The following is a 27,381-nucleotide window of genomic DNA, read 5'->3' on the forward strand; positions in this document are numbered from 1 at the left end:
TTAAAGTTCACCCGCTTGATCTGCTTGATCTTTTCGCTAGCAACTTGGCGAATTGCGACGATTTGAAGATTTACTGAATCATCCCGTATTCTCTGGCGATTTTGCAGTTGTTCTGAACTGTCTCTACCTCGGCAACAACTTTCAATTTGAAGGTTTAGTTGTTTGAAAACCAGTAGCTTTTGGCATGATGATCGATAACCGCTTAATTCTTCAGAAGAATGCGTGATTGTTTGAGATAGGATTCTGAACTCAGGTGAATGTTTTGTCACGCTTGTGTACGGTTCTATTAATAATTTCACTCTTTATCAGTGTTTTGTTGTTTTTCAATTACATAGTTGTGATTTAACGAATATGTTGACTGGCTCGCTGTACGTGGATTGTTTTAAAGTTTGAAGGAAAAATTGGGTTGGCTTATAGCCGAGTGATTTGGGTTTATTTTTTGTCAGAGTCTAACTGGTTCCAAAAACTAAAAGTCTAGGGTCTCGGCTTTATATAGCCGAATAAATACGGTACATGCATGCTTAACTACCAGCCGAAATATTGTACTAATGTCAGTTTTCTTGAAATAGACCAAAACTTAATTTTTCTAATGATATTATTATTTTGCCTAACCTTCAAAAAACAAAAAGGAAAAATAAAAAGAAAGAAAACAATTTGCAACTGATGGGAACTCTATCACTTGCCCTTTCGGCCTGCTCTCGATAAGCAGCTAGATGACAATGAAAGGGGTCATGAATGGTCCCTCAAAATGTCGCAGTGCTCGCAATGCTCGCAAATGCTCGCAAAATTTTAGTGGGTGCTCGTTTGCTCGTGCTCGCACAATTTTACAAGTGCTCGCATGCTCGGTTTTTAGTGAAGGTAGGTTTTTGAAAAGTGCTCGTTGCTCGCAAGGCTAATTTTTGTCAATGCTCGTGCTCGCAAAGAAAAACGCTGTGCTCGCATGCTCGCAAATGCTCGCAAAGACCATTTGATACCCCTAATGAAACTAAGCTAGTGAAGTAAACTGAATAGTGGAAAGTTTAACATCATTTGTTTTAGCAAATCTCTATATTTTGTCAGTTTGTTGTTTTCGATTCTTGTTTCATAATAAATTTTCCGAGTTTAGTGGCTCCTAGCCACTTTGAATAGTTATTGTTTTAGTTCTTATTGGCCGAGAAAGGGGCACGACATTTTTTAACCAATCACTAAGAGTAGTAATGTAAAACCAAAGTAAACGCAAATTACTTTCGAAATTCAAGTAAAAAACCGCTCTATCCTGATCCTTAGCATACACTTTACCGTCTTTTCTAACACAAAAGGACATCAAGCATCACTCTCACTCTAACTGAGCAAGTATACACATGAACTTACAGCTGAGGTTTGCCTGTTTGGCAGCCGGTAAACCGAGAATACCCCTTCTTCCACTCTGGTGTCATTGTACAGTTTTGTTGGTAAGTTGGGGACGTAATTGAACTCTGTGAGCTCGTAGTTAATCGCGGCATGGTGAATTGTCAAGTGACAGATGAAGCGGCTAAGAAATTCACTGAGTTCTTTCTTTGAGTTTAGACTTGCAGGTAAAGCTTGAATCTGTTGAAAAGGAAAATATAAAATCGATCAGAACAGACTAACCAGCTAAAAACGAAGGGCATATGTTGACATAAGATGGTACCACTTGCCCGGAGGGGGTGGGGGCGGGGGGGGGCGGGGGGGGGGGGTGCGGACTCTTATATGAAAGGGACGGGGATGCTCATTGGAAAGTTTGAAAAGAACCCCTAAAAGACACCAATCTGGGCGCGGCTGCAGCTTTTCTTTCTAACCCCTAAAAGATGCCAATATACTGAGAATATTATTCATATATGTATATGTCTTGGTGTGCAATCGTAAACGAGACCTTGAGGGCTAAAATTATTGGCATTTTGCCTGAAACACCCTAAGTGAGACGAAAAATCCGAAATTTACACCCTTAAGCGAGACGACGAATTCTTCCCCGGTCACATGTGGCATAAAATGCATACTGAATAGATTAAGTTAATCGAATTGACGGCCGCCAAAAGTAATAAGACTCATTTTTTTTCAGTGTTAAGCCCCGGCTAAACGAGCATGTTTGACCGTTTAGCCGCCTCTCTCAACATTCAATTTAAATGGTTTCCAATGTTTGATCTAGATCAAACATTTTCATCCAACATTTTGCTTCACGCGCAAATGTTTGATCGTTTAGCAATTCAACCTCTGCAAACAAAGCAAGCCCAAGCGGGAAAAAGCAACCAATCATAAACCAAATCTATGTGACGTCGCGCCATAATTTCAGCGGTAATACGCACAAAGCGCTATGTGGACTCACTTTGGTAGATGTTTGATCAAACATTGTTTGCTCGCTTAGCCACCCCATGTTGTGTGTGACAAACACGATGTTGGACGAAAATCTTTGATCGTTTAGCCGAGGCCGTGGTTAACAAAACACTTCCCACAATCCTACTGATGCTAAAGGGCATCCTGTAAACACTAAGCATGTTCTATGGTTTGTCTTGATATTTACCCTTCCTATGCCACCGGTATTCCCAGTGCCACTTGATGACAGTTCATTGACGTACGCCTGAAGTTCCCAGTCTCCCTTAACGTGTTGATCAAATTTGTAATATCTAAAGAACAATAATATTTCGTTGTCATGAGTGATGAAGCTACAATAATAAAAAATCGAAAAGTAATGGACAACTGTCCTGCAAAACTTAACTAAACCGCTTAGTTTTCACGAAAGATCCTATCCTACAAGCACCTGCTATCAGTATGTCACGATACTGTGATATTGCCACTCAACTGTGAACTTTATATAACAAATTCTTCACTAATATTATTCCAAACCTATGTCATGTTTGGAAGTACTCGACCTTAATTAAATAAACTCTTTTGCTTTATAGGGCGGTCGTCCATTCTTCTAAAAGAACCTTACCTGTCCTAGGTCTATACTTATTTCCAAAGGAGTATTATTGTAAAAACGTCAGTTATTCCATGTAGCTTGTCACATAATCAGATCTCCCATTATCCGGGATACTGTCCATGCATGGGTTGTTAAGTGAGGCCAATGTGATTCCATTCCTTTTTCCCCGAAATTCGCACATTTCTGAATATGCGTTATTTAAGTTTAAATACAAAACTTGCTTCTAAAAAACGAATAGACTTCATTCACATTTATAGGTGTTTTGATTTTGTTTCACTTACAAGTTCACGTATTCCTCCACCATGTCTTCGATGACCTTCAAGATTTTTTCACCATCATCTCGGAAAGGGAAATAGGGCAGGAGGTTCTTGTCATCCAGTCCACGTTTCTTGTAAAGCAACAGACACGTAAAAGTTAAATTGCCATCGGAGGAAATTAAACTGAATAAAGTGTCTTTGTTTCATTAAAAAAATATCAAAAGGTACAATGGTAAAAATATTTAAAAAGAGCTAAATACAGGAATAAGAATAAAAATTAATAAATTAGTTACAATATTATGACAATTATATTAAAAACTATGTAAAAACTAGGAATTAACAGCTAAATTATATCTAAAAGCTAACCTAAAACTATTCTTAAAACGCTCAGTATTTAGCCGAGGTAATACAATATTTGCTGACCGTAACTGATGAGTAGAACAGTGCCGCTTTGGTAGTAAATTGTACAGTTGGTGTTTTTGAATGACAAGAGAAGGTTCATCATCATCCTCATCCTCATCATCATCATCATCATCATCATCATCATCATCATCATCATCATCATCATCATCATCATCATCATCATTTATTAGCCACTTAAGAATTGACAATTTACAGCAATAACTATGGTAGGTAGGGCGAGGAGACCTCCAAGAAACCACTAAGCTTATAGGGGAAGCCGCCTCGGTTAGCAATATGTTAGTAATTTAGTTGTAGATCTGCGGATAGGTCAATTCAGACTCATTTCATTAAAAATCCAATCATTTCATTTTTTTAAAAGTAGAAAAGCTAGACGAACCAGTGATCGATATTGAGAGAGAATTCCAAATTTTGGTTGAGTGGAAGAGAGAAAGAAAAGTAATATTTTTGCTATGATTAGGATGAAGGGCACATTCAGAATAGGTCGGATTGGTTTATCAAATTAAAAATATATCGAATTAATTAGGCTCTGTCCCTCTTAAGGTGCATTGTACATTATCTTTTCGTTTAGTAGGTTGTGAATCAAGCTGTACCTTGATCTTGCTTCTGAAATCTGTCTCCTCCCATGTGGAGAACTTATGTCCATCTCGAATAAGCCTGTTAGCCCCTTCAGCTCCATATGCAAAGAGTTTAGCCACGAACCCGATCTCAGTTGTGAGTGCAGGAGTTCCAAGTGTGTTGGGAATAACAAGCTCGCGGCAGTGAAACTTCAGCATTTGGTGCAGCGGATGCTGGATCGCCAAGTTCCGTTTTAAGCACACACAGAATGGCTCCAGAAAATAATGGATCTGAAACAATACCAAAGTTAACAAAAGTTGCACAAGATTTGCATTTGTTTTAAATGAGACCTGGACTAGGGCTGTCCCAAAGTTGCTCAAAATGTTTTGAAAAGATGCTCGAAAGTTGCTCCAAAATCGAAAAAGTTGCTCGAACTGGTTGCTCCAAAAGATCCAAAAGCTCTTGAAGAAGAATATTCTCCAGATATATGCAACAGAAATATCAAAAATAAAAATTTTAAGGCCAAAATGTCTTACATTACAATGATGCCTTTCACTAAGAACAATCGTGAAGATACCGATGACGTCATGTTTGCTTACGAGTTTTTAATGTTGAATGATCCGAACGCTGAAGCATCTTCTGAACTTTCTGGGAAATTTTCGGCAAATTTCGTTGATCTTCGGAGAAGTTCGAAAAATGCTCGGAAACGTTCGTGTGACCTTCGAACAACATTCGGACAATCTTCGGTCTAGAAATTGCAAAAAGGTGCTCGAAAGGAAAAAAGTTGCTCGAAAGATGAAAAGTTGCCCAAAAGTTGCCGAGTATCTTTGGGAGAGCCCTAACCTGGACCATGATCATAAGTTTTTTGATTGTGGAAAATTAAATCACGATGATATAAATACAGTGGAACCCCGATTTTACGATATGGCAAGGGGAGAGCAAAATCATATCGTTAAATCGGGATATCGTTGTAAACGAACTCCTGATTTAGCGATTTTGCGGTAAAGCAACTTAAAATCTCGTTGAATTAGGATATGGTTGATAATTAATTTTCCAATTTTCCAATTCTCCACAAAATCAGTAAGTCTCCGCGATATGATACCTGTACTGTATGTATTTTATTTAACTGCAATGGGTAAATGAATCACAAATCATGAAACAACCGAAACACAACATCATGTCCGTTCACAGTTTGTGCAGTGTGTGTAAGTTCTGAGAATGTTGTGGATTTCCGTAACAGTTGTTAAACGAAGCAAGAAAGGCATTGGCCTAGAAATCCCCGCAACGTATACTTTTCATCACAAAGAGCCGTCAAAGTTGAACAAGCTAAGAAGAACTGCAAAAACGCAAGAAGGACAAGGGTGATGATTTACAAATGGTTCATGCTTTAGCGAGTTATGGTGCACGCGGGAAGTTTGGAGATATCGCCTCGGGCAACTCTAGCTTCTTCAGTGCTCTCCAAACTTCCCAAGTGCACCATAACGCGATAGTGCACAGCTAAAAGCATGAACCAATTGTTTTTATGACATTGCCGATCGAATTATGCATCAAAACCGGCCGCGGGAAAAAAAAAACTAACTGTGTTTATTGTGTGCAGTGTGAGAACATAAACATAGCTATCGAGCAATAAATTTACACATGTACAAGTTTGGACGATTGGAGCAGTTTGTGTGATTCGTGTTATTCGGTGGCAGAGCGAAGGAAAAAACGTGACGAAAACAGCAAATGCAGCAAATGTTGCTGTTGTTTTGAGGTTAGTTTTCGCTGAATTAAATTTAAATTTTTACTCCAGAGTGGAAGAAAATAAAAAAAAAAAAAACAACCTCGAACAGCCGAGCAAATTCCAAGGGTTAAAAGAGTCAAATAATTCGGTCCCATGCTTAGTTTTAAAGTATTTTCTGGACCGATTTCATTCGTGGTTGCAGATTTAGGGTCGTGATGAAAATAAACGTTTTTCTTTTGAAAACGGCAGTTGAATGAATCGCCCGATGAAGTAAATTTTTCCCGAGCGGCAAAAATCACAACAGAGCCGTAGACGCTTTGGTGTAACGCTTAAAACGCGAAAACTTTCGTTCGGTAGCTAGGTTTTAATGCCATCGAACTGTTGTCATTCATGGTTGGCCAATTCCTCCACGTTATGGCCGTGAAAAAAATTATTTTCATCCTTCGAGACTCATGGGTTAGTTGTTGTTTGAATGAAGAAAAGCACACAAACAACTTTGACCGCAAAATCGAAGTTATTTTCTCGTTCGCTCCGTCTCGTAATAAGAAACAGCTTACCTTGTAGCTCGTATCCTTGAAAAAAAAATATTGAAAGGATTCACTTTCCATATTCCGAAGATAAGATGTCATCGCTTTCGTAAGAGACAGCGTGTGAGCTTTACTCAGTGAGACTTTCACTCGTCGATTACGTCATCAGCGTGCACTATGGGAATTTTGAGCACGCTTACGTATACTGAATTTGATTGCGCGGCTATGCTAGCTATGTTAAAAAGTACCTTAGATGCAGTATAAATATCCCTTGCTACGACTAGCTGTTGACAGGAACACTAGTCTTATGCCGTGCGGGACAAAGGAATACTGTAACTAAACAAGAAGCTTGAGAAGCTTAAAATCGGGCGCTTAATAATTAGCTATCTGTTTTGACTTGAAAGGCAGGGTACAGTACAGTAAAAATCACTGGAAAAACAGTCACTTAAACCTATTCAGGCCGGGGGGGGGGGGGGGCTTTTGAGGCCCGCGCTGACTTTGGACGCTTATAACTTTTTCAAGATTCAACCAAACGCTGCCAAACTTTGCGCGTTTATCTAAAATTTATCTCGCAATAATTTGGTAGGATTAGTTATTGTGCCAGTAACTTGAAATCACCATGGCAACGTCATTTTGACAGGCTTGTTTTCCCAAATTTGAATTTTTCGTGTTTCTATTCGTATCAATAAATGGTCTATTGTTGTGTTTCAACTTTTTGGATTAAGCACTAAACAATAGTCCCTTTGTTCTTGGTTGCGCTAAGGGACTTTGGTCGAAGCTAACCGGAAAAGCTCGTGACTGATCGGAAGATTGTCGGTATGACAATTTAGCTACACTGGGGGAGTAGGTAGCGTCAAATTTGTACTCGTCAGGACAAGTTTCCGCGCCTGAAACTAACCAACGCTATGAACGTGAAATTAAACCACGCATAACTTATTATTCATACTTATAAAGACGCGAACCTACGCTTCAAAATCAGACCTTATTAAACTTTTTATTAATACTTATGACGATACGAACCGACGCTTTGAACATGAACTCTCACTTTACTTTTTGTTTATACTTGTGAAGACACAAACCGACGCTTTGAACTCAAACTCTTGTTAAGATTTTATTCACACTTGTGAAGAAATAATAATGAAAATCTGGAATGTTTTCAAGATTGCATTATTACTTAATGACATAATGGTCTCAATTTATAAAAATATATTTCGCAGAATACAAATAAACGATTGAACTAGACGTCTAGAAAATATAAATTTGTAACACTTAGCAAAGTGCAGCCTTTTCGCAATACTTAATAAAGGCGGGGTTTTTACCTGAAGACCAATTTTTCCAACGCTTTAGGTGGCTGACGCATTTCAGTATTTTCCAGCCCTTACACTTTAATGGAACAGTATACAACTCCTAATCAGGTAACTACTATTGTCAAGAAAATGATCACAACTTATTGACCGTTGATTAGGTATTTGTTTCATACCATTACTGTAATAGCAACTGGTGAAGAATAGTAGTACTGACCCAAAGTATAAGGGCTGGAAAACACTGAAAACCATTTCAGCCGCGTTTCAAGGAATCCAAAAAAGCTTTACTTATCCCATATATATTTGTTTTGCAGTATTTTGTTAATTTTTGGACGATTTGGGGGGATGTCTGGGAGGCGATAGTTTTTCTCAAAGGATTAGTAAAATTTAGACAAATAAGAAATATTGGAGATTTAATGTGATTTTAAAATTTGAATTTGAAGTTAAAAATTGGTGGACGGACACCAAACAATCTCCTGACAACCCGGAGTGCTCTTGCGAGGGGGTCAACTGTTTGGAGGTGTTTCCATTCTTTTCTTCAATCCCTTCTTTAAATCTCTTAAAGTTCCATTCAAATTCAGGTAGAACTCCACCTTAAGTTTTGTTCTTGTGAGAAAACAACAGAAGTCAAAGGTTGCGTGATATAACCAAGCATGGATTTTAATTCTCCCTCCCTTTCCATCTCCTTAGCCTTTCACCCCCACCTGTCCCTCCCTTTCTACTCTCATTTTTTTTTATGCTTTCTACTCTCATTCAATTTAATGTTTGTTTACAATTCCTAACCAATTCAGTATCGTACTAATCTGTGCCAAGCAATCAGATAATAACAGAAATTTGCCTTAATTTTGATCTCCCATACCAAGACCTTAGAGTATAAACCGCTAATAAAACAAAACACACTTGATAATAATTCTCTGAGGTTATACACCTTGCAGTATTAACGTACTAACGAACTTGATAACAAACCCCATGTCGTACTAAGGATTTTTACTGATCAACATAGAAAATAATTTCACAATGGTTTGTTCCCAAAACGTTTTTTACTGTACAGAGGGTCTGTATATTGACCTGTAGCTTGTATACCGTATTGAAAAATTCAGAACGAACCGACTTCTGCCCGCTACCATGACATCATGTTGAAAAATTAGCTCGTTCGAAACCGTAGCAAAATCGTTAGAGACAGACAAGGTACAGCCGTTTACTGGCAGTCTTTGAAAATCCTGAATTTCGTCAAAATGAGCCAAAATAAAGTTTTAAAATTTCCTTTATCAATATGGTTCTTATCTTTTTATTCAATTCTATGAACTGCTTTTATGCAGTACTGTCCACAAAGATTTCAATTTCCTCAAAGTTTCGGGACAAATGGATACAAAATATTTCGTGCAGAATGTAATTTGATTAAGCGAATGTTTTCACGTCTATAAATACTTCAAGCAGTGAATGAAAAACCGTTTTGTTTTCATCGATGAGAACCACTTTCAAATAGTTAATGCATAAAAAATAACAATCAGATCAGAATACAATAATTATTAATGTAAGGTCTCGCTATTATGTCTCGGCAGAGATACTTCTTTTTTGCAAGTTCAAATGTATGCAAATTTCGTGTGAAATGTAATTCGATTCCATTGTCTTGTTTACAAACTCTTTCTTAAGAAAGTTGTATTTTCGTGAATAAAACCCATTGGCCTGTTTTGTTTTTCTGATCATGTTTGTCTGTGATTTTTACAAAACATGTGGTCTTTTTTTTCGGAACTTTAAGTTGTACAAAAATTCCAATTTTGAACACAGATGTCACTTCCGGAATTTCTCGTCTAAAATTCAATTGGTATTTAATTATAATTATTCGAAGTTTTCATTTTCAAGTCATCTTTTCATTCGATAGCTTTACTGATCTCGTAAAAAATTCCATTCAAGTTCACACCAATACTGTACATTGCCAATGTTTTGCTGACGTCTTGAGAAGTGTCTTACTAACGTCACTAGTCAAATCTAAAATATATTCAAACCATGTTGTGCAAACATTCTACTCTTTGTGACAGGCGACTTTGACGCCCAACTGTGCGGAAATGAAAATCGACATACTTCTTGCTAAATATATAAAAAATAGTTTTAAAGTGGAGTCCGCCTCAAAAAAATGTACCGCCAGATCACACTGCTATTTGTAGAAACCAGCAAAGCGTCTAGTTTCAAAGTTTCCCACAAAAACATTGCGTGACATGAATGACGTTACCCCTTTTATTTACAAAAATAGCTTCAACTTGTCAAAGCAACTACAGTTTCACAATGGTGATTATTAGTACTTTACCCCTTAAGACGGGAGAGCCATAAATTTCAACCGCGGGCCCACATTAGCATAAATTCGAAAAATTTGAAAAAAATTCACAGCATAGCCCTAGGTAAACTATAACTATAAATATATATTTTACTTCGATTCGATGAATATTTTAGGCGTACGGAAGTGATCTTGATTTTGCATCTCTCGGAAGCGGTTTCAGGGGTCTGATACCGCACACTTCAAACACCTCAATTTCAAAATTAAAACGATCTCTTTCGAAACAACAAATACATCATCTAAAAGAATAGATAATTATACACATTTTGAATGGTTATTTTCTAAGTTTGAATCAATATTAAATATTTGGGAGATTTTTAATTCTTTACATCATTTTGAGACATTTCACGCAAGGCAAAATTGACAAAATTCAGCGCCTAAAATCATTGCCTGGTACATAAGCTAAGGTATAAAAACGTATACCACGTGAAAGAGCATTGTTTCTTCTTTGAAAATCCGTTTTCAAAACCACGGGCTACTAAAAAGACGATTTTTAACGGCCCGAAATGCAAGTAGTACTTTCGTGAAATTTGAGCTTCGCCGTAACGGCTTCGCGATGCTTGAAACTCACAAAGAATAACAAATAAACATATTTAAACAATACAGTTTTAATAATACTTGTCAACAGGTACCAGAACATACTCGCGAGACTATTTGGCGTGGTGTTGTATCATTTCTAAGAAATAAGAAACCATTTTAGCCGTTTTATTTGACCTCGAGTTCCAAAGTAACAGAAAGCAAACACAGGTCACGTAGCGTTTGTTAAGGTCAAAGCACCCTTTATCAGATCAAATTGTAATCAATGAATTTCATTTGTAACACAGATAACAAGAGCTACAATCAAATAATGTTCATACCTTATAATAAGTAGTCAAAGCACCCTGGAAACTTTAAAAAATCCAATCGAAGCCCATCGAAAACAACATCTATTCTTCGCTGGTTTGATTCAACTGTGCTTATCGTTAGCTTGCGTTACATAATGGATAGACCGCTGACAAGCTGTTATATTTTGCGGGCTTGATTCTACAGAAGGACGTTTATCCGTCCTTTACAGTCTATTAAATATTTTATTATTGTTGTTAGTGACCCCTTTTACCCTAAATGTTTGTTAAGTAAACTAAAGCGTGACCTTAACTCGGGTGACTTTCAACAGATGCCACTTAGGAACGAACCTTTATTTTCTTAGGGGGGGGGGGGGAGGGGTGGACATTAGCCAAATAAATTACTGCAGAGTAAAACCGGCTGAAATAATCGTGCAAGAAAGCCAAAAAATTAATTTCGTTAAATGAAAATGAAACATGTGAAAAATAAACATCTAGCTCAGCAAAAATTACCCCTCCCGTCTCCCATCTTCTCAAAAAATAATGGTTTTTAGCTCACTTATCTAAATACATCTCCTGTTGTGTACACACATGTAAATTAGGAGTTGTGGCACAAACCGTGACAACTCGCTCGGCTCGCCCTGGCTCGCCTCGCTCCTTGTCACAATTTGTGTCCACAACTCCTAATTTACATGTGTGTGCGGAACGCAAGACGCCTTTCTTACCCCTCTCGCGAAACGAGTTGCAAAAAAGGCGTTGGCGGCACCTCTAACGGCCCGCAGCAACAGAGAGCGCCACCTGTGTGCTATATTTATTTTTCAATTGAACAAATATTTTTCTTTAGTATATGCAACAGATGGCTGCCGCAAGATATTCGTCAGAAGTTTTGCAAGCTAAGATGGAGGAAAACCTCCGTGAATTTCAAAGAAACCCCCAAAGAAATTTGTCTTTTTCACTCGCCCACACCGATTTTAACGAATGGCTTAGAGTATGGAAAATGGACATACCCGAAACTGACACAAACAACAAAGATCTTTTAATTTTTGCAAAAAAACACAAAAAAAAGTTTTATGATCTTTTGGAAAGCGAAATTGATGACTTACGAAGCTTAAAAGCAAGCTTTGGACTTGAAGTTAAATTTTCGATACAAAGAGACGGAGTTACGCAACACATGAACCACTATTTCAGTGAAAGAGAACCGCACGTGTTTTCAAAAAACACCAAAGAAGAAATCGAAAAAGAGTTTGTCAGATTTATCGAAAAAGCAAAGGGAGAAATTGAGGCTTGGTCAGAGAAGGGCTCGGGGTGGAAAATTGAAAGAATAGAAATGGCGTATATCAATGTCGCGCGTTATCAGCCATTGAGAGGGGGGAGTTATCTGCCTTTACCACCAAAATTGGCAAACAAAAAAGCAGTTATTAACGTGCAAAACAGGGATAACGAATGTTTGAAATGGGCTTTGAGAGCTGCATTATTTCCGCCAAGAGATGGGAAAAATCCGCAAAGAACAAGCAGATACCCAGTTGACGACGGAATAAACTACAATGGAATCGATTTTCCAACGCCTCTAAAGCAGATTGACAGGCTTGAGGCGCAAAACAACAACCTTGCAATAAATGTGTTTGGATGGGAAGACGACTGTGTGATACCTCTCAGAACAAGCAAAAAAGAAAATAGCATTTCCCGTATAAACCTTATGTTAATTGAGTCAGGATTAATTCAGCACTACTGTTTTGTAAAAAGAGTATGCGCTCTGCTTTACGATCAGACTAAATCACACAACAAAAAACACTTTTGCATGATGTGCTTGACCGGTTTTACAAGAGCAGACTTGCTCGAAAAGCACGAAAAATATTGCAATGGAGTTAACGGCAGGCCAACAAGAATCGAAATGCCGGAAGAGGGGAAAAACACTATTTCTTTTAAAAACTACCACAAACAAATGAAAGCGCCTTTTGTAATTTACGCCGACTTTGAGGCATTGTTAAGAAAGATGCAAGGATGTAAACGCGAAACGGCCGAGGAGCGCCAGAAAAGAAAAGACCTTGGTGAAGAAGTGAAAGACATGAAGCCGAGTTACACAGACAAAACAGAACAGCACGAGGCATGCGGATTTGCTTACACAGTTGTAAGGAGTGATGGTGAACACGAAAAAACATTTGTGTACAGAGGACAAAACGCCGTTGAAGTATTTTTGAACTGTCTTTTAAGTGAAGAAAGAAAAATAAGATATGAATTGTCAAAGCCAAAACCTCTTGTGATGACGGCAAAAGACTGGGTAAACTTCAAAAATGCAACCAATTGCCACATTTGCGAAGAAACGCTAATGAAACAAAACTTTTTGGACTCTTTGCCAGTTTGGATTGGAAACAAAAAGGAGCTTAATTACTTTGGGCAGATGCACAAAAAATGTTATTACAGAAAGGAAAAAGAGGAAAAAAACCTGGATACCGAAACCCACTATAAGCTAAAAAAGCTTGAAAAAGAAACACACAAATTAGCAGCGAAAAACCAAAAAAACTGCTTAGCGTGCCACAAGCCGCTTATCCAGCCGAACTACAAGGATGTGGTAAAAGACCATTGCCACATAACAGGCAAGTTTCGAGGAGCCGCACACAACATTTGTAACTTTATGATGCGAATAGATCCGAAAAAGGTTCAAATACCAGTTGCATTTCACAACCTGAGGGGTTATGATGAACACCATTTAATGCAGGCAATGTCAAAGATTTCAAAAGAGGCACAGAAAGAGGTAAAATGTGTCGCAAACAACATGGAAAAATACATCACATTTTCACTGGGGGGTTTAAGGTTTATTGACAGCTTGAACTTTTTACCTGGGAAGCTTGAAAAACTTGTAGAAGAGATACCAAAGGAGTCATTAAATATAACAAAGGATAACTTAGAATTTGAAGAAAGCGAAGAATGTTTTGAACTTCTTTGCAAAAAGGGAATCTATCCTTACGAATACATGGACTCATGGGGAAGATTTAAAGAAACAAGTTTGCCAGAAAAAGAAAAGTTTTACAGCAAACTTAACGACGAGCACATAACAGATAAAGAGTATGAACATGCGCAAAAAGTGTGGAAAACCTTTGGCTGCCAGACCCTGGGCGACTACCACGATTTGTACGTTAAGACAGACGTGACCCTGTTAGCCGACGTCTTTGAAAGCTTCCGAAAACTCGGTCTTGAGAAGTACGGGTTGGATCCCGCGAATTATTACACGACGCCAGGCCTTTCTTGGGACGCACTCTTGAAAAAGACAGGGGTGGAGCTTGAGTTACTTACAGACTATGAAATGCATCTTTTTGTCGAAAGGGGAATAAGAGGCGGAATTTCGATGGTAAGCAAGAGATATGCAAAGGCAAACAACCCTTATGTTGAGGGATTTGACCCGAGCCAGCCAAAAATATACATAACGTACCTCGATGCGAATAACCTTTACGGGTGGGCAATGAGCAAGCCGCTCCCAAAAAGTGGTTTCAGATGGAAAAAGGTTATGCCAACAGAAAAAGAAATAACGACAAAAAAAGAGTATGCAAAAGCTGGATGGATTTTAGAGGTGGACTTGGAATACCCGAAAGAGCTGCATGACGCCCACAACAGCTATCCATTAGCACCAGAGAAAAAGAAAATAAACAAAGAAATGTTTTCGCCTTACCAAAACAAAACAATAAAAAATCTTGATTTGCACCCGCCAGACACCGAAAAGCTTGTTTTAACTCTTGAAGACAAAACCAATTACGTCGTGCATTACCGAAACTTGCAGTTTTATCTAAAACAGGGAATGAAACTCAAAAAAGTGCACAGGGTCTTAGAGTTTGAACAAGAGGCGTGGATGGAGCCGTACATCCGGATGAACACAGAATTCCGAAAAGAAGCGAAAAGCGACTTTGAAAAGAACTTTTACAAGCTGATGAATAACTCAGTTTTTGGAAAAACAATGGAAAACCTGAGAAACCGTGTAGACATAAGAATAGTGCGCAGCGACGAAACAAAGAAAATAAGAAAATTAGTTGCAAGCCCATTGTATTCAAGACATGTAATGTTTTCAAACGATCTGGTTGGAATAGCCATGCGAAAAAGTAAGCTTTTTCTTAATAAACCGGTCTACACAGGCATGACCATCCTTGACGTAAGCAAGTTATGTATGTACGATTTTTATTACAACCACCTGAAAAAAGAGTACGGGGAGCGTTGCGAGCTTTTGTATACAGACACAGACAGCCTTTTGCTTGAGATAGAAACAGAAGACGTTTACGCGGACATGGCAGAAAACATTGACAAGTACGACACAAGCGACTACCCGAAAGATCATTCGCTGTTTTCAACAAAAAACAAAAAGGTGTTGGGAAAAATGAAAGACGAATGCGCAGGAAAACTAATTTCAGAGTGCGTTTGTTTGAGGCCAAAAATGTATTCAATAATGACAGAAGGTGAAAGCAAAAATGAAATTGAAAAAATAAAGAAAGGCTTCCCTGAGGTGGAAATAAAAGAGTGCGCGTGCGCAGGGGCCGGGAAAAGAATGCAGGCAATAATGGCAAACGATGAAGAATTGGTCAAAAAAATAATAAAGAAACATCCGAAAGCAAGTGTGCTAAAATGTTGCAAAATGCTAAAAGTGGACGAAATAAATATAAAAAAGGCAAAGGGGGTAAAAGAGTGTGTGACAAAGAAAAAGATAAATCACGAAAATTTCAAAGAAACACTTTTCCAAACCAAGGAAAGCTTTCACGAAATGCACATGCTAAGAAGCTTTAAGCATGAGTTGTGTTCGATAGTGGTGAACAAAAAATCGCTATCCTCATTTGACTCAAAGCGATGGATAGCGGATGATGGGATACATACAAATGCTTACGGGTATAAGTTTTGCGAAACAAAGCCTACATAAACATAACGTTTAGAGCTTTTCTGAGCCCAAGGGGCTCAAGCACTAAGTGCTTGGTGGTAACTGTGTATTTGGAGGAATAACAAGCAATTCTTCACGCACGAAGCCGCGCTTTGGACCATCGTGCAAGTAATAAAGCACTGGCTGATTAGGTTTAGTAACAGACCTTTCAATGCTGTAGACTTTTAATGACCAAATCGGATCTGTAGCCCTTTTTACGCCGCCTTCCAGCTCGCCAGGTTGGTAGAGGAAGCGCACATTAACGAGAGAGGGGAGTTTTTTTTCTTTCTTGCCAACAGGTCTTGTATATTTTGAGGACGGTTTTGACGAAACAGCCTTTTCTTTGATTGCAGCAGCAGGTTTCTTACCAGTAAGACTGGTTACTTCGTTGTTCAGAGCGGCAACAACTTCGGGTAGCCTTTTTACCCACGCTGTCGACCGCTGGCCAGATGGCAGGTTCATCTCGACACCGTACTGATAACCAAACAGGCGCCCTGCCAGTGTTTGATTAAAACGTTCAACAATAGCTTGATCTCTGTGAATGTTAACACGCCCGCGTCTAATATAGGTTTTGTGATTTTCCATTTCTTTGGTAACAGCTCCCATGAATTCGCGACCAGGGTCAACTTGCAGCATCTGTGGCCATTTTAGTGCACTTCGCCTGTAAATTGTCTGAAAACCTTTTGCAACCTCAGTTGAATCTTTGGAGGTCAAAGGCTCGGCCTCTTTGAATCGGCTGGCAACGTCAACAACAGTCAGAGCGTATTTGTAAACTTTTCGCCCTCGCGGCAGTTTGTCGTGTGGCAGAAAAAGAAGGTCCGCCTGGTGGACCGCGTTAGGAGAAGAAACATCGAATTTTGGGCGAGGAACGTATCGTGGTGCCGGAAGGTAGATCTGCCAAAGGGCCTGCTTAACGAGCCACTTTTTAGCAGCATCTTCGGAAACCTTGGCCGCCTCGGCTAATTTTTTTATCGCTGCAATTCCCTTCCAGTAGCCCTGGGGGCTATAGTAGACTTTCGAGATTTTCTTCGAAAAGTTTTGCTCCGCAAAAATCTTTGCATCCATGTGTATACAAGAAAAAAAGAAAAGTTTAAAGAAACCGAAAGGCAGCGTACCCAAGTGCAAGCGCGCCAGCGCCAACGAACATAAGTTCACCTTGTTTCTGCTGCTCACTTGGCTGATAGAAATCAGAGAACTTGGGTTCTTTCGGAGGAATCATTTGTTTGTCAGGATGTGCCTGGTTGTAGAGTTTGAAAGCGTAGTCTGTGTTCGTAAAGTTTTGTTTCGCTTGCTGTTTGATCTCATTGTTGGTTTCGATCCAGTCGAGAAGCTTCGTGCGGTCGCGAGAGTATTTCGCGTAAGCTGCCTGGTAAGCCTCGAGAGCTTTGTCGTGTCTTTCTTTTTCTTTTAAAGCGGCGTCATCTCCGCCACCCAAAGCTCGAGCAAGGTAGTTGCCGCCAATGAAAGCAGCAGCGTTCAAGATAGCTCCGCCAGCCATAATCGCGACGCTTGCCATTTTGTTATTATACTATTCTAATTTTTTTTTAATTGGTTGGGAGAATTTTCTGGTCCTCGAGATACTGTTTAAGTGCAACGCTGCCAGCCATGACGGCTGTGAACTTTACATAGTTCATAAAACTGCTGCTTGGGTCGGATGTGAAGTTTTCTTTTACAACTTTTTTGGCAGCCCAGCCGATTCCGGCGGCGAGACCTGTAATGGTGGCGGCATCCATGAGCGTTTTCACGAGTTTGTTGTCGGACATGGCGGGTCAGTATAAAATAATAAAAAATATTCAATTGAAAAATTTTTTTGTTTATTCTTCACCGTTTTGCGAAGCAAAGTTTGCAACTTCTTCACCAGATTCAACTTCTTTTGTTTTTTTTATACCTCTTTTAAAAATTGTATCCTCATCCTTTTGCACCCGAATAGCGGTTTTAACGCAAGTTTTGGAAAATTCAAACCAAAGTAATGCAATACCAGCCATAGCTGCACCTTTAACAAGGTTGTCAAGAATAAAACCAAGGGACATTGTCGGTATAATAAATGAAAAATAAATGTTCAAAAGAAATTTTTTAATCCATCGGACGGATTCCTCTTTGTTTGCGAGGTCTAATGGCATTTTGGATTGTCGAAGGCGTGTCTGAAGAACGCGTTGCAACCCTTCCAATACTTTCTGCTGTAACTGGTGTGTCATCAGTTATAAGAGTTGGCGGAGCTTTAAATGTTGGACTTCTTTTTTCGTTTATAAAGCCTTTTATGTCTTCGCGTTTCACATAAGTTGTAACGATTGCACCGCCGATACCAAGCAAAGATATCCATTGATTTGTGGTGAGACCGCTTGATTGCGGCTGAGCCTCGGGCGGAGCTGGTTCCGTTACGTCCGGTGGTGTTGCATTTCGCTTTGCAGCAGCAGATTTCTTTTCCTTTTCTTTTGCAATTATTGCAGCAGCCTCGACAGCAGCTTTTTTCTGTGCTTCACGAGCCTGTTTTGTTTTTTCAGCTGCAAGCTTGCCAGCAGCAACTCGCTTTGGATTTTTGGCAGGCTTTGTTGCTGGAGTTGTTGAAGTAACTTGTTTCTGTTCTTCTTGAGCGATCGGAGTTTGTTCGAGCTCGGCCATTTATAATAAAAAAAAAAATAATATTTAAATAGAAAATTGCTCAGCAAGATTTTTTGCTAAGCAATTGCTAAGCATTGTTCAGTAATTACTTAGCATTTTTTTAGCATTGCTCAGAAAAATCTTCAGTAGTGTTTGTGTCCGCATCTTTGGAAGCGCCTTTGGTTTCGCACAGCGAAGTGTGCGACTTTGTAGCTTCGTTTAAATCAACGTGCTTTGTTGTGATGAGCGCAGCATTTGCAACGGCAAGAAAGCGGCCGCATTTCAAAGCCAGACCGCCTGCCAAAGTGGACAGCTCTTTACTGATAATGTAGTCGTTTTTGAGTTCCTTCTGATAATCATTGACGTTCTTGATATTTACGGCCATACCAACGACTTTAGTAACAAGAAAAATAAAGCTGTCAATCAAGCTGTCGGTTGTTTTGGATCCAACGTATGCCTCATATCTCTTTAAGTACTTTTCAACTTCTTTATCTGTCAAGCGCTTTACCTGCTCGTGTGTCAGTTGCACACCGATTGCTTCTTTGGCTTTTCCTATTGAAACAAGGATTGCAAGCTGTTCACGCAAAGCAGGAATGTCAGGGCCTTGAATGAGTGCCATAGCGCTTTCTGTACTTTCTGGTTCAGCTCCTAGCAGTTCCATTACGGAAGCTAATTCTTGTTCACATGCAGCATCGGGTGAGGTTGTTGCGAACGGGTCAGCCATTTATTACTCTAAAAAATATGTTCAATAAAAAAATTTTGTGCCGTAAGGGTGGCGATGAGAAATGACAAGATGCGAAAACTTATTTTTTTTTAGCTTTAAAATGATTTCTTTGTAATCCTCATTGGCAAGTTCGCCAGCGTAATCCTCAAAGATTGCCTTCGTGGTCTTGGCAGAGGGGGTGTAAAAGAAAACGATTGCCGCTACATTTTCGCGGAATGAGGATGTTATGCTTGTCAATTTTTGAGTTAACACCCATACGCTCAAACCTGCGTGGCGAGCAGAGAAAGCAAGATTCACCAACTCCCCTGTTCTTCCTTTTACATCTTTCGAAGCAGCACAGTCGTCGAGGATGATAAGCGTGTTCGTTCCCTCAAAAAGAAATCTTGAAAGCCTTAACAAAGATTCAACCTCGTGCTGCTCACAAATTAAAACAAAAAATCGAAGATCTTCCTCAGCAAAGCGATAATAAGTCTTGTTGTGCGCGAACGTCGGGCAGATGAGCACGATGTAGTCAAACTTGCCTCGGAAAGGGCCACAAAGCTGATTGACCACGTATCTTGTTTTTCCTGAGTTCGTTGGTCCCACAATGAGGGCGTTGAAGGGTATATTGGCAGGATCCATCTTCGTTCGTATATGTACCTAAGGTACACTTTTTCAAAGAAAAAATTATAAAAGTACAGATTCTAACTGCCTGCCAATTATATTCATTTGGGCGTCGCTGATTACGTAAATGTGGCAGTTCAAATTACCTGAGCCGCTTGCTTTCCTCTCTAGCTCAAGCTGGACACCGTCCTTTGTGTTCACAAGGCGCGTGCCGCTTCCGTGCATCGAGTGGTCAGCCATGGAACGCAGATCAATAAGAAGGCCAAACTTGTCTTCTGTGTAAAACTTTTGCAGAGTCATGTGCTGCGTTTTATTTTTTTCTTTCATGTAGAATCTTTTAACTTCTCCCCAAATGTCCATTCCTTCGATGCCGTTGTTGTACAGCATGTTTGGCGAGCCGTTGACAGTGATGCTTACTTTTGTAAGGTCCGGGTTAATGTACTTTTCCGAGCTCCTTGCACCTTTGTTATATTGCTCAATAAATAGGAGCAAGATACCTTTCATGGACCTCCTCTGCGGGTTGACCCTTAGATTCAGACGTGTGTCGGAGCCTTTTGCAAAAGTCACCACTTTAACACGCTGGATGTGGTCGTAAGCGAACTCTTTGCCGCCCGAATAAGCGCTGAACGCTTCATCTGCAATTTCCTTGCTTCTTATCATCTCGTACTCCAGCTGGATGTTTGTCAACTTGTATTTCAGTTTTGTTGTATCTGAGCCTCTGACCACATGTTCGGCTGCCGCGAGCTTCAGTTCGAACACAAGATCGTTGTATAGTGCCTGAGGATAAAATGCCCCATGGTCAGTTAAAATCTGGTGATCCAGACGGATGCGGTATTTATTACCATATAGCTCATTCAGCTTTTTTTCTGCTTCGACTCCTGAAGTTTTCTTATCGCCAGCATTTGAGCGAATTTTGTTAAGGTCCTCGCTCTGAATGCCCTCTGGCACCCTGTCGTCGCGCTCCTCCTGCGAAAGGAAAAAATCCTCAAATATTTTGTAGATGCCATAGCCAACCGTGTCCTGCACGACGGTGCCTTCGTACTTTACAACAAAATCGTCGACCAGAGCTCGGCTGACGTTGTCAACCAGAAAGTTGTTGGCATGGCCTCCGCTCAAGTCGATGTTGAAGCGCAGCGCCAGCGAGCCGGGCACAATGACCTCGTTTTCGTTCAGCTTGGGCACTGAAACATACAACGTTTCCTCTGGATTGGCTTCTGTGCGGTCAAAAGTGATTCGTTTTACCGCGCGCTCGGCTTTCAGTGCGCCGAGTATTTTCTCTGTGCGTCCCGGTCGAAGGTTTTCTTGAACAGCAGCCATCTCTCGATTGGTTTTATTGTTAAATTGAAAAGTTTAATTTGAAAATATATATAAATTACGTGATGGCGGAAGGTGGTGGTGAGTTTGGATACGAGGACCATGATTTGGACCAAGATCTTGACCACAACAGTGATAACGATGATGAAGAGGAACAAGAGGTCGACACAACCCGACCATTTCAGCCCGGGGAGGCATCCACACCCTACCATGGGGGTGAACAACATGAAATGCAAACGATGCAGCACGAACAGAGCGGGCTGCCAGACACATCCTACGAAGAAACACCTTTTTTGGGAAGCTTTATTCATCAAGATGACAAACCGGCAATGATTGACAGAGCTAAAGATTTTATCAAAAGAAAATTCCCCAAAGTGAACTTCGCAAAATTAGGCCCAATAGGTTTTAGCAAAAAGAGTGGCAATGAAACTACAATTGTATCCTTTGGATCAAAAGGTGGCGAGACCGAAATTTTCAAAAAAGACGGAACTGGCCTTCTCAAAAAATTCACAAACAAGTTTAAAGCCCCCCTTGGGCCAGAAGCGGAATCTCTGATTGCTCAAGACAATGAAGAAATAAGAGAAATGAGACCAAGATTAAGAGAAGCTGAAAGTCAAATACAACAGGCAGAAACAATTGACATGCAGAAAGAAAAAGCCACCCAAGAAGTAGAAGATTTCAGAATAAGAATCGAGCGAATAGATGCCAAGATGGAACAACTTGGGTCAAATGTTGAAAATGAATCAGAATTGCGCAGACTTAAGCAACTGAAAAAAAATCTTGAAAAGGATTTTGAAAACAAAAAAAAAGAAGTTGCTGCTCTTGAAAAACAAGCTAAGCAGAAGGCAGAAGAACAAACACGAGTCGACCAACTAAGGGCAAGCCTCGCTGCCATAGAGAGCAGAAGAAACACTTTGCAAGAAAGGCTCAACGACACAAGAGCGTTGGATGATCTAAAAGAGAAAGAAGCCGAGCTGAAGCAACAAAACGAGGAAGATCAAGCTGTTATAGAGGATGAGAATGCCTCCCCCACTGACAAACAAGCCGCGGAAGAAAGAGTTGCGGAAAGAACCGAGGAGCTCGGGCGTTTACAAACGCAGATTGCAGAAAGAGAAAGGGCGCTTCCACTTCGTGAGAGGATCAAAGAGATCTTCAAAAAACATGGCGTGACATTAACAGCAATACTTCTGGCTGCTGGTGTCACGATTGGTTCTGTTATTGGAGCCATTACAAACGCGTTGAAGGCAACCGGCAAAGCGTTGGGGAAAGGCCTAAGTGATATTGGCTCAAAGGTAGCATCAGCTCTGCCTGGTCTCATTGGCTCGATTGCGAAATTTCTTTTCAAAACCGCTGGTCAAGTAATTGGATTTCTTGCAGAGCACACCTGGCTGCTTATCCTTGCTGTGGTTGCTTTTCTTGTTGAAAAATACATCAAAAAGAGACGTTAGCGCATAAGGGTGTAGAGCAAAGCTGCTGCTCCAACCGCGCCAACAGCGACAGTTGCTTTGTTTATTTCGTGTGAATCATTGGCTACGGCCTTCGTAGGTTTAGCGCTTTGCGCGTTGCCGTCCTTTGGACGGGGACCGTAAAGGTCCCTAGCTTGTGTTTCAGCAGCGCTTGCTGCAGGTGCCTGATTTTTTTTTGCTGTGGCGCTCTTGTGTATAGGATTTGAAGGGTGGCTGTTTGGTGGGTTGATTTTTGATTTTCCTCCCGCCATCAGTTTAAGAGCTGCTTTTTTTGTAGCTTTATTAACCTCATCATTCACTCCTAATTTCATCCCAACAACAGCCTGCTTAAGCTGGTTATTGTAACCAACAACGCTTTCTGTGTTTATCACCATTCGAGCGGGCATCAGCCAGGCACCTGGGCAGACTGCAAGGTTAAGCCGAACCTTAGCTTCGTCGATGGCTAATTGGTATCTTTGGACCGACTTTGCCAGATCAGGTTGCCTTATAGCGTCTTCAACCAACACGAGGAACTCACTTTGCGCTTCCTTTGCACGGCCGCCTGTTCCAAGTATGCTACTTCGAACGTTGACCTGCGAACCGAGAATACAGTAGACAAAAGCCTCTATCGACTGGTTTACTCTCGACAAACCTGCCTGAGTAAGCCCTTCAGTGCCGTTAGGACAAAACCAGTCTGCCTGTGCATATGCAGCGTCGTCTGGCTCGATGTATTGAATCAAGTTACCTTTGCTTGCAGTTCCACCTTCATCCGAAAATTTATCGTAATCGGGGTATTTTGCCCCAGAATTTTTCGGACCAATATTTGAGATCCAGATATAAACGTTACCAAGTCCGTGGTTTGCGCCTGTTGTGAAACGGAAATCGCTTGACGGGTCGACACCGAACTCAGCACATATTCTTTTGTACGAAGCCACGTCGTACTTGTTGTCGAACTGGCTAAAAGTGGGGTCGCCTGGCAAGGCGCTTACGCTCTGAATTCCCCCCATCTGAAACAATATTCGCCTTATCGTGAAATAAACGTGAAAAAGGTAAAAATTTCGCACAATCGGTGGCAAGCTAAGAGATGAGTGTTCTTCATCGAAAATTTCTCGGCTTACCCCACTGCCTGTTGTCGCACACCAAACAGCAAAGTTAAGTTGCTGTGGCCAATAGCCCATATTTTGGCTAGCAAGCCACCTTTTTGACTCTTTTCCTGATGTATGCTTCAGTTTTGTTTTTTGAAAAATCTCTCTTAATTTCGTTGTGAAATATTGGTCTGGTGTGACGTAGATGTTGATTTTGCTGTTAAATATTTTTTTCAAACTCGGTGCGGCTTCGTGAAATCCAACCGCAGGAATTGGCAAAGATGAGCCTTTTGCGCCGCTTGGTGACAGCTGTTGTGGAAAACCGCCTGAAATTTGATTCACCCCCAGTGCTTTTTTCATCTCTGGGCTCCAATATTTGCTGTCAGAGCCAAAAACATTTATCAAATGGCCTTGCCCTGCCTTGTAATAAATGTCTGCCGTTGCTGTGTGGTTGTACGCGAACTCAACCTGTGCAACAAATTTTGTTCGGTCAGCGTTTGGATATTTTGCAAGAAAAGGTTTCCATGCATTGTCTTTTGCCGCTTTAGAAATTGTAGTTGCTTCTGGGGTTTTCATCCACTTCATAAAACCTCTTGTTTTTGCATCCATGGTCCTCTTTTATATTAAACATTTTTTATTTTTATTTAATATAAAAATGGTTGTGCTGACTGTTACCACAAAAGAAAATCCGAACACTGTTTATTTTGACCAGCCTATCCCAAAACCAAGCTATATCCGGCTTTTAAGTTGTTCTCTTTACAACAGCTGGAATAGTTTGGAAAAGGATGGAATAGTTTTTTATAAACAAGTGAACAAGGAAGAGAAGGCGCGTTATATACGGCAAGGAAACTTCTCACTCGATGACATTGGGAGTATTTTTGAAAAAGGATTTCCAGAGAAAAACATGTTTTCTGTAACAAAAGGCATTGCAGGTCGTTCATTGATAATAAAAGCAAAAGAGCCCAATTTAAAAGCTTTTGGACTGAACGAAAGTCTTATTAAGTTCTTTAATTTGCCTGGGTTTGAGAATTACGCAAGTATTGAAAAGGAATTTTTTGAAACAATTGAGGTAAATAATGTTTCAAATCCTAAAAATTACTTCATCAACTGTGACCTTATCGACAAGCAACAAAGCTTGCTAAATGGTAAGCCATCAAGCCTTTTAGCGTTTTTTGACATACGTGGAAAACCGTATGAAAAAGTTTATTACCAAAATACACATTTTAACGTCTTGCGCGACGTTTCTGCTGAAGAAAATGTATCATCTCTGACTCTTTCGATTAGAGATGAGAATGGAAAGCCATTCGATTTTAACGGCACAAATCTTACATATGAGTTGGAATTGAATTAAATTAAATACAAAAATAACTTTTATGTATACGAGGCCATGTCATCTGCTAATGTTCTCCCGAGTGCCCCTGCTTATGGTGATCGCGAGGAAACACAACTTTATCCAAGCCTCCCAACAAATGCCGAGAATTTTCGGCTGACTGAAATAAGTAAAATTGAAAAAGAAATATCCGCTGAAGCTGAGCATTACAGGCTTGTGTTAAAAAAATATAAAAAAGTCCGGAAAGTTATTCACTATTCCGTGGTCTGTCTTGGCGCCGTGACGGCAGCTCTGTCTTCTGGAGCTGTTGCCACTTCACTTACTGGTGTTGGAATTGTTATCGGCGTTCCTGTTGCAGCAGTAGCAGGTATATCTGGCGCAGCTTCCACTGGCCTGTCAGTTATCAACAAAAAGCTTGAACGTAAAGTTAATAAGCACTCAAGAATCCTCGCTCTGGCTGTTGCAAAACATGACTCGATAAACAGCTCTGTCTCACAAGCTCTGAATGATAATCTTGTTTCTGACAAAGAGTTTCAACTGATCACACGAGAAATGCAAAAATATCGCCAACTTAAAGATACTTTACGCTCAAACTTTGCAAAAAAACAAACAAATTCACTCCAGCCAGACATCGAAAAAATTCGGGAAGAAATCAAGAGAGAAGAACGCAAAAGATTGGAAAAAAAACTTCTCGAAAGTGCCACCGACATTTCGAAATAAAATTTCAGTCCAATAAAACATTTTTTCATTTTATAAAAGAATGATTGTCTGCGCTCATCTTGTCGTTTACTTTGTGATGGAAGCATTGTCGTTCGAGTTGCAAAAAAATGTTCGAGACATCACAAGAGAGGTTGTTGTTTGCCTGAACGAGGCAAAATAAAAGGTTAAAGCGTGCTTAAAGTGACTTTCAGCCGAGTCGAAAGGATTAAATCTGAGTGTGCAAAAAATACAATTAAGTTGAAGCGAACAGCGAGAAATTGCGTGACCCACAGCGGCATGCAAATTTTTTTTTTGTGTTTGCGTGCGTGGGTGACAAAGTCGGGGTATTACCCGAATGATATTTTTAGACGGTGTAATATCATGACTCATCGCCAATGACAAACACCGGCTGTGGTTTTTGTCAAATACTCTCTGTACTACTGTTTCAATCAAGAGTCTTTTCTACCAATTTTTAATCTTTTGCCAGTTGATTCTCAATTTTTTTGCTTTAGCCGTTTAAAGCTTGATTAACACATCGGCTTGTTTACAATCATGTCGCTTTAGAATATTCTGGACTTCCGGTACGTCACACGCACATGCCAAACATGCCGATTCGCCATTGATTTTCAGCGTTTTTTAAAAAATTTTTTTTTCGTGAAAAAAAAAATCACAAGCGAACAGGAATGTGTGGTGCGATTTGGAATGTCCTTTCTATTGTGCGATTTGGAATGTGCTGTATAAGCAAAAATAATTTTACGCAGGATTTTTTTTTTTCACTTCTCTGGTTGTTGAAACAGTTCAATTGAATCTGATCTATCTTATAAAATATTATTTTTTGGCTTTTAGGTTCCAAAATTTGGTTATGGTGTTTGCTTAAAAAATACATCCCTGACGCCATTTCTATTTATCGGTTTATATTCTAAAAATGCACCCATGACGGCATTTCTATAACTGAGCTCTGTCCTCTAAAAACTCCTAAAAAAAAACAACTAGATTACGTCAAGGGGGTTTTCCGTTTCTTGACAGCAATACACCCACGCAATCAAAGTCATTGTTGTGTCTTTCTGTGTTGCTGCAATAATTTATGCACTCACCGGAGCGTGCAAGTCTTGTTTAGCTTGTTAAAACGTTTGCGACAACACTGCTGTCTAATTTTTTTAATTTTTCAATCACCTCGTCTGTTAAAAGGATTGTTATTTGTTTTTCATTTTCTTTAGTTTTTTTGTAGGTTGTAAACGCTTTTCCACTAGATCTTTTCAAGTTTTTCTTTACACTCAAGTTAATTTCTCCAGTTCTCCCTCTTCCCATCTTCGTTTACTCAATAAGAGCATTTGTTCAATAGGAATTATTTCTGGCACAGCAATTAAAGGTTTGTTGTAATTTAATACAATGGCGCCATACAACGATTGGTACACTGTCGGGTCCGGCGAAACTGCTTCAGGAAGTTAGGAATGTGAAAGCCACTCACATTTTCCTCCTTTTTTTTACCATTTCCACGCCTGCTTTCCCGATTTTTTTGTTAGTTTTAACCATGCTTTGCATAACGATTGCAGCTTTCTTTTTCTTAAGTTTTCTGGGATTAAACGTCTTTTTTTGCAACTAGTTTCGCGAGGGGGGTAAGAAAGGCGTCTTGCGTTCCGCGCACACTTGTAAATTAGGAGTTGTGGACACAAATTGTGACAAGGAGCGAGGCGAGCCTGGGCGAGCCGAGCGAGTTGTCACGGTTTGTGCCACAACTCCTAATTTACAAGTGTGTTGTGTCATTTGGTTTTACTATCTTTCTGTAATATTCATTGTTATTGGCTATTCCTTTATTTGAAAATATATCCTTTACTC

General features: G+C 39.9%; 2 protein-coding genes across 3 annotated transcripts in view; both read right to left on the reverse strand.

The window, feature by feature from the left end:
- Positions 1 to 27,381, reverse strand: part of LOC144666955 (polyunsaturated fatty acid 5-lipoxygenase-like) — an 83,020-nt gene that overhangs the window by 38,779 nt on the left and 16,860 nt on the right. The gene's annotated exons all lie outside the window — the stretch shown is intronic.
- LOC144666954 (polyunsaturated fatty acid 5-lipoxygenase-like) overlaps positions 1 to 27,381 on the reverse strand; it is a 44,443-nt gene that overhangs the window by 2,399 nt on the left and 14,663 nt on the right. For both annotated transcript variants that reach the window (XM_078528401.1, XM_078528400.1), the window contains 4 exons: positions 4,185 to 4,439; positions 3,196 to 3,302; positions 2,516 to 2,618; positions 1,351 to 1,566 (listed from right to left, as the gene is read on the reverse strand). In XM_078528401.1, coding sequence (XP_078384527.1) covers positions 1,351 to 1,566; positions 2,516 to 2,618; positions 3,196 to 3,302; positions 4,185 to 4,439 — 681 coding nt within the window. The remainder of the gene's footprint in view (positions 1 to 1,350; positions 1,567 to 2,515; positions 2,619 to 3,195; positions 3,303 to 4,184; positions 4,440 to 27,381) is intronic.

This window comes from Oculina patagonica, chromosome 9 (genome assembly GCF_052425735.1).
Source record: "Oculina patagonica isolate OP01 chromosome 9, crgOcupat, whole genome shotgun sequence".
Classification (NCBI taxonomy): domain Eukaryota; kingdom Metazoa; phylum Cnidaria; class Anthozoa; order Scleractinia; family Oculinidae; genus Oculina; species Oculina patagonica.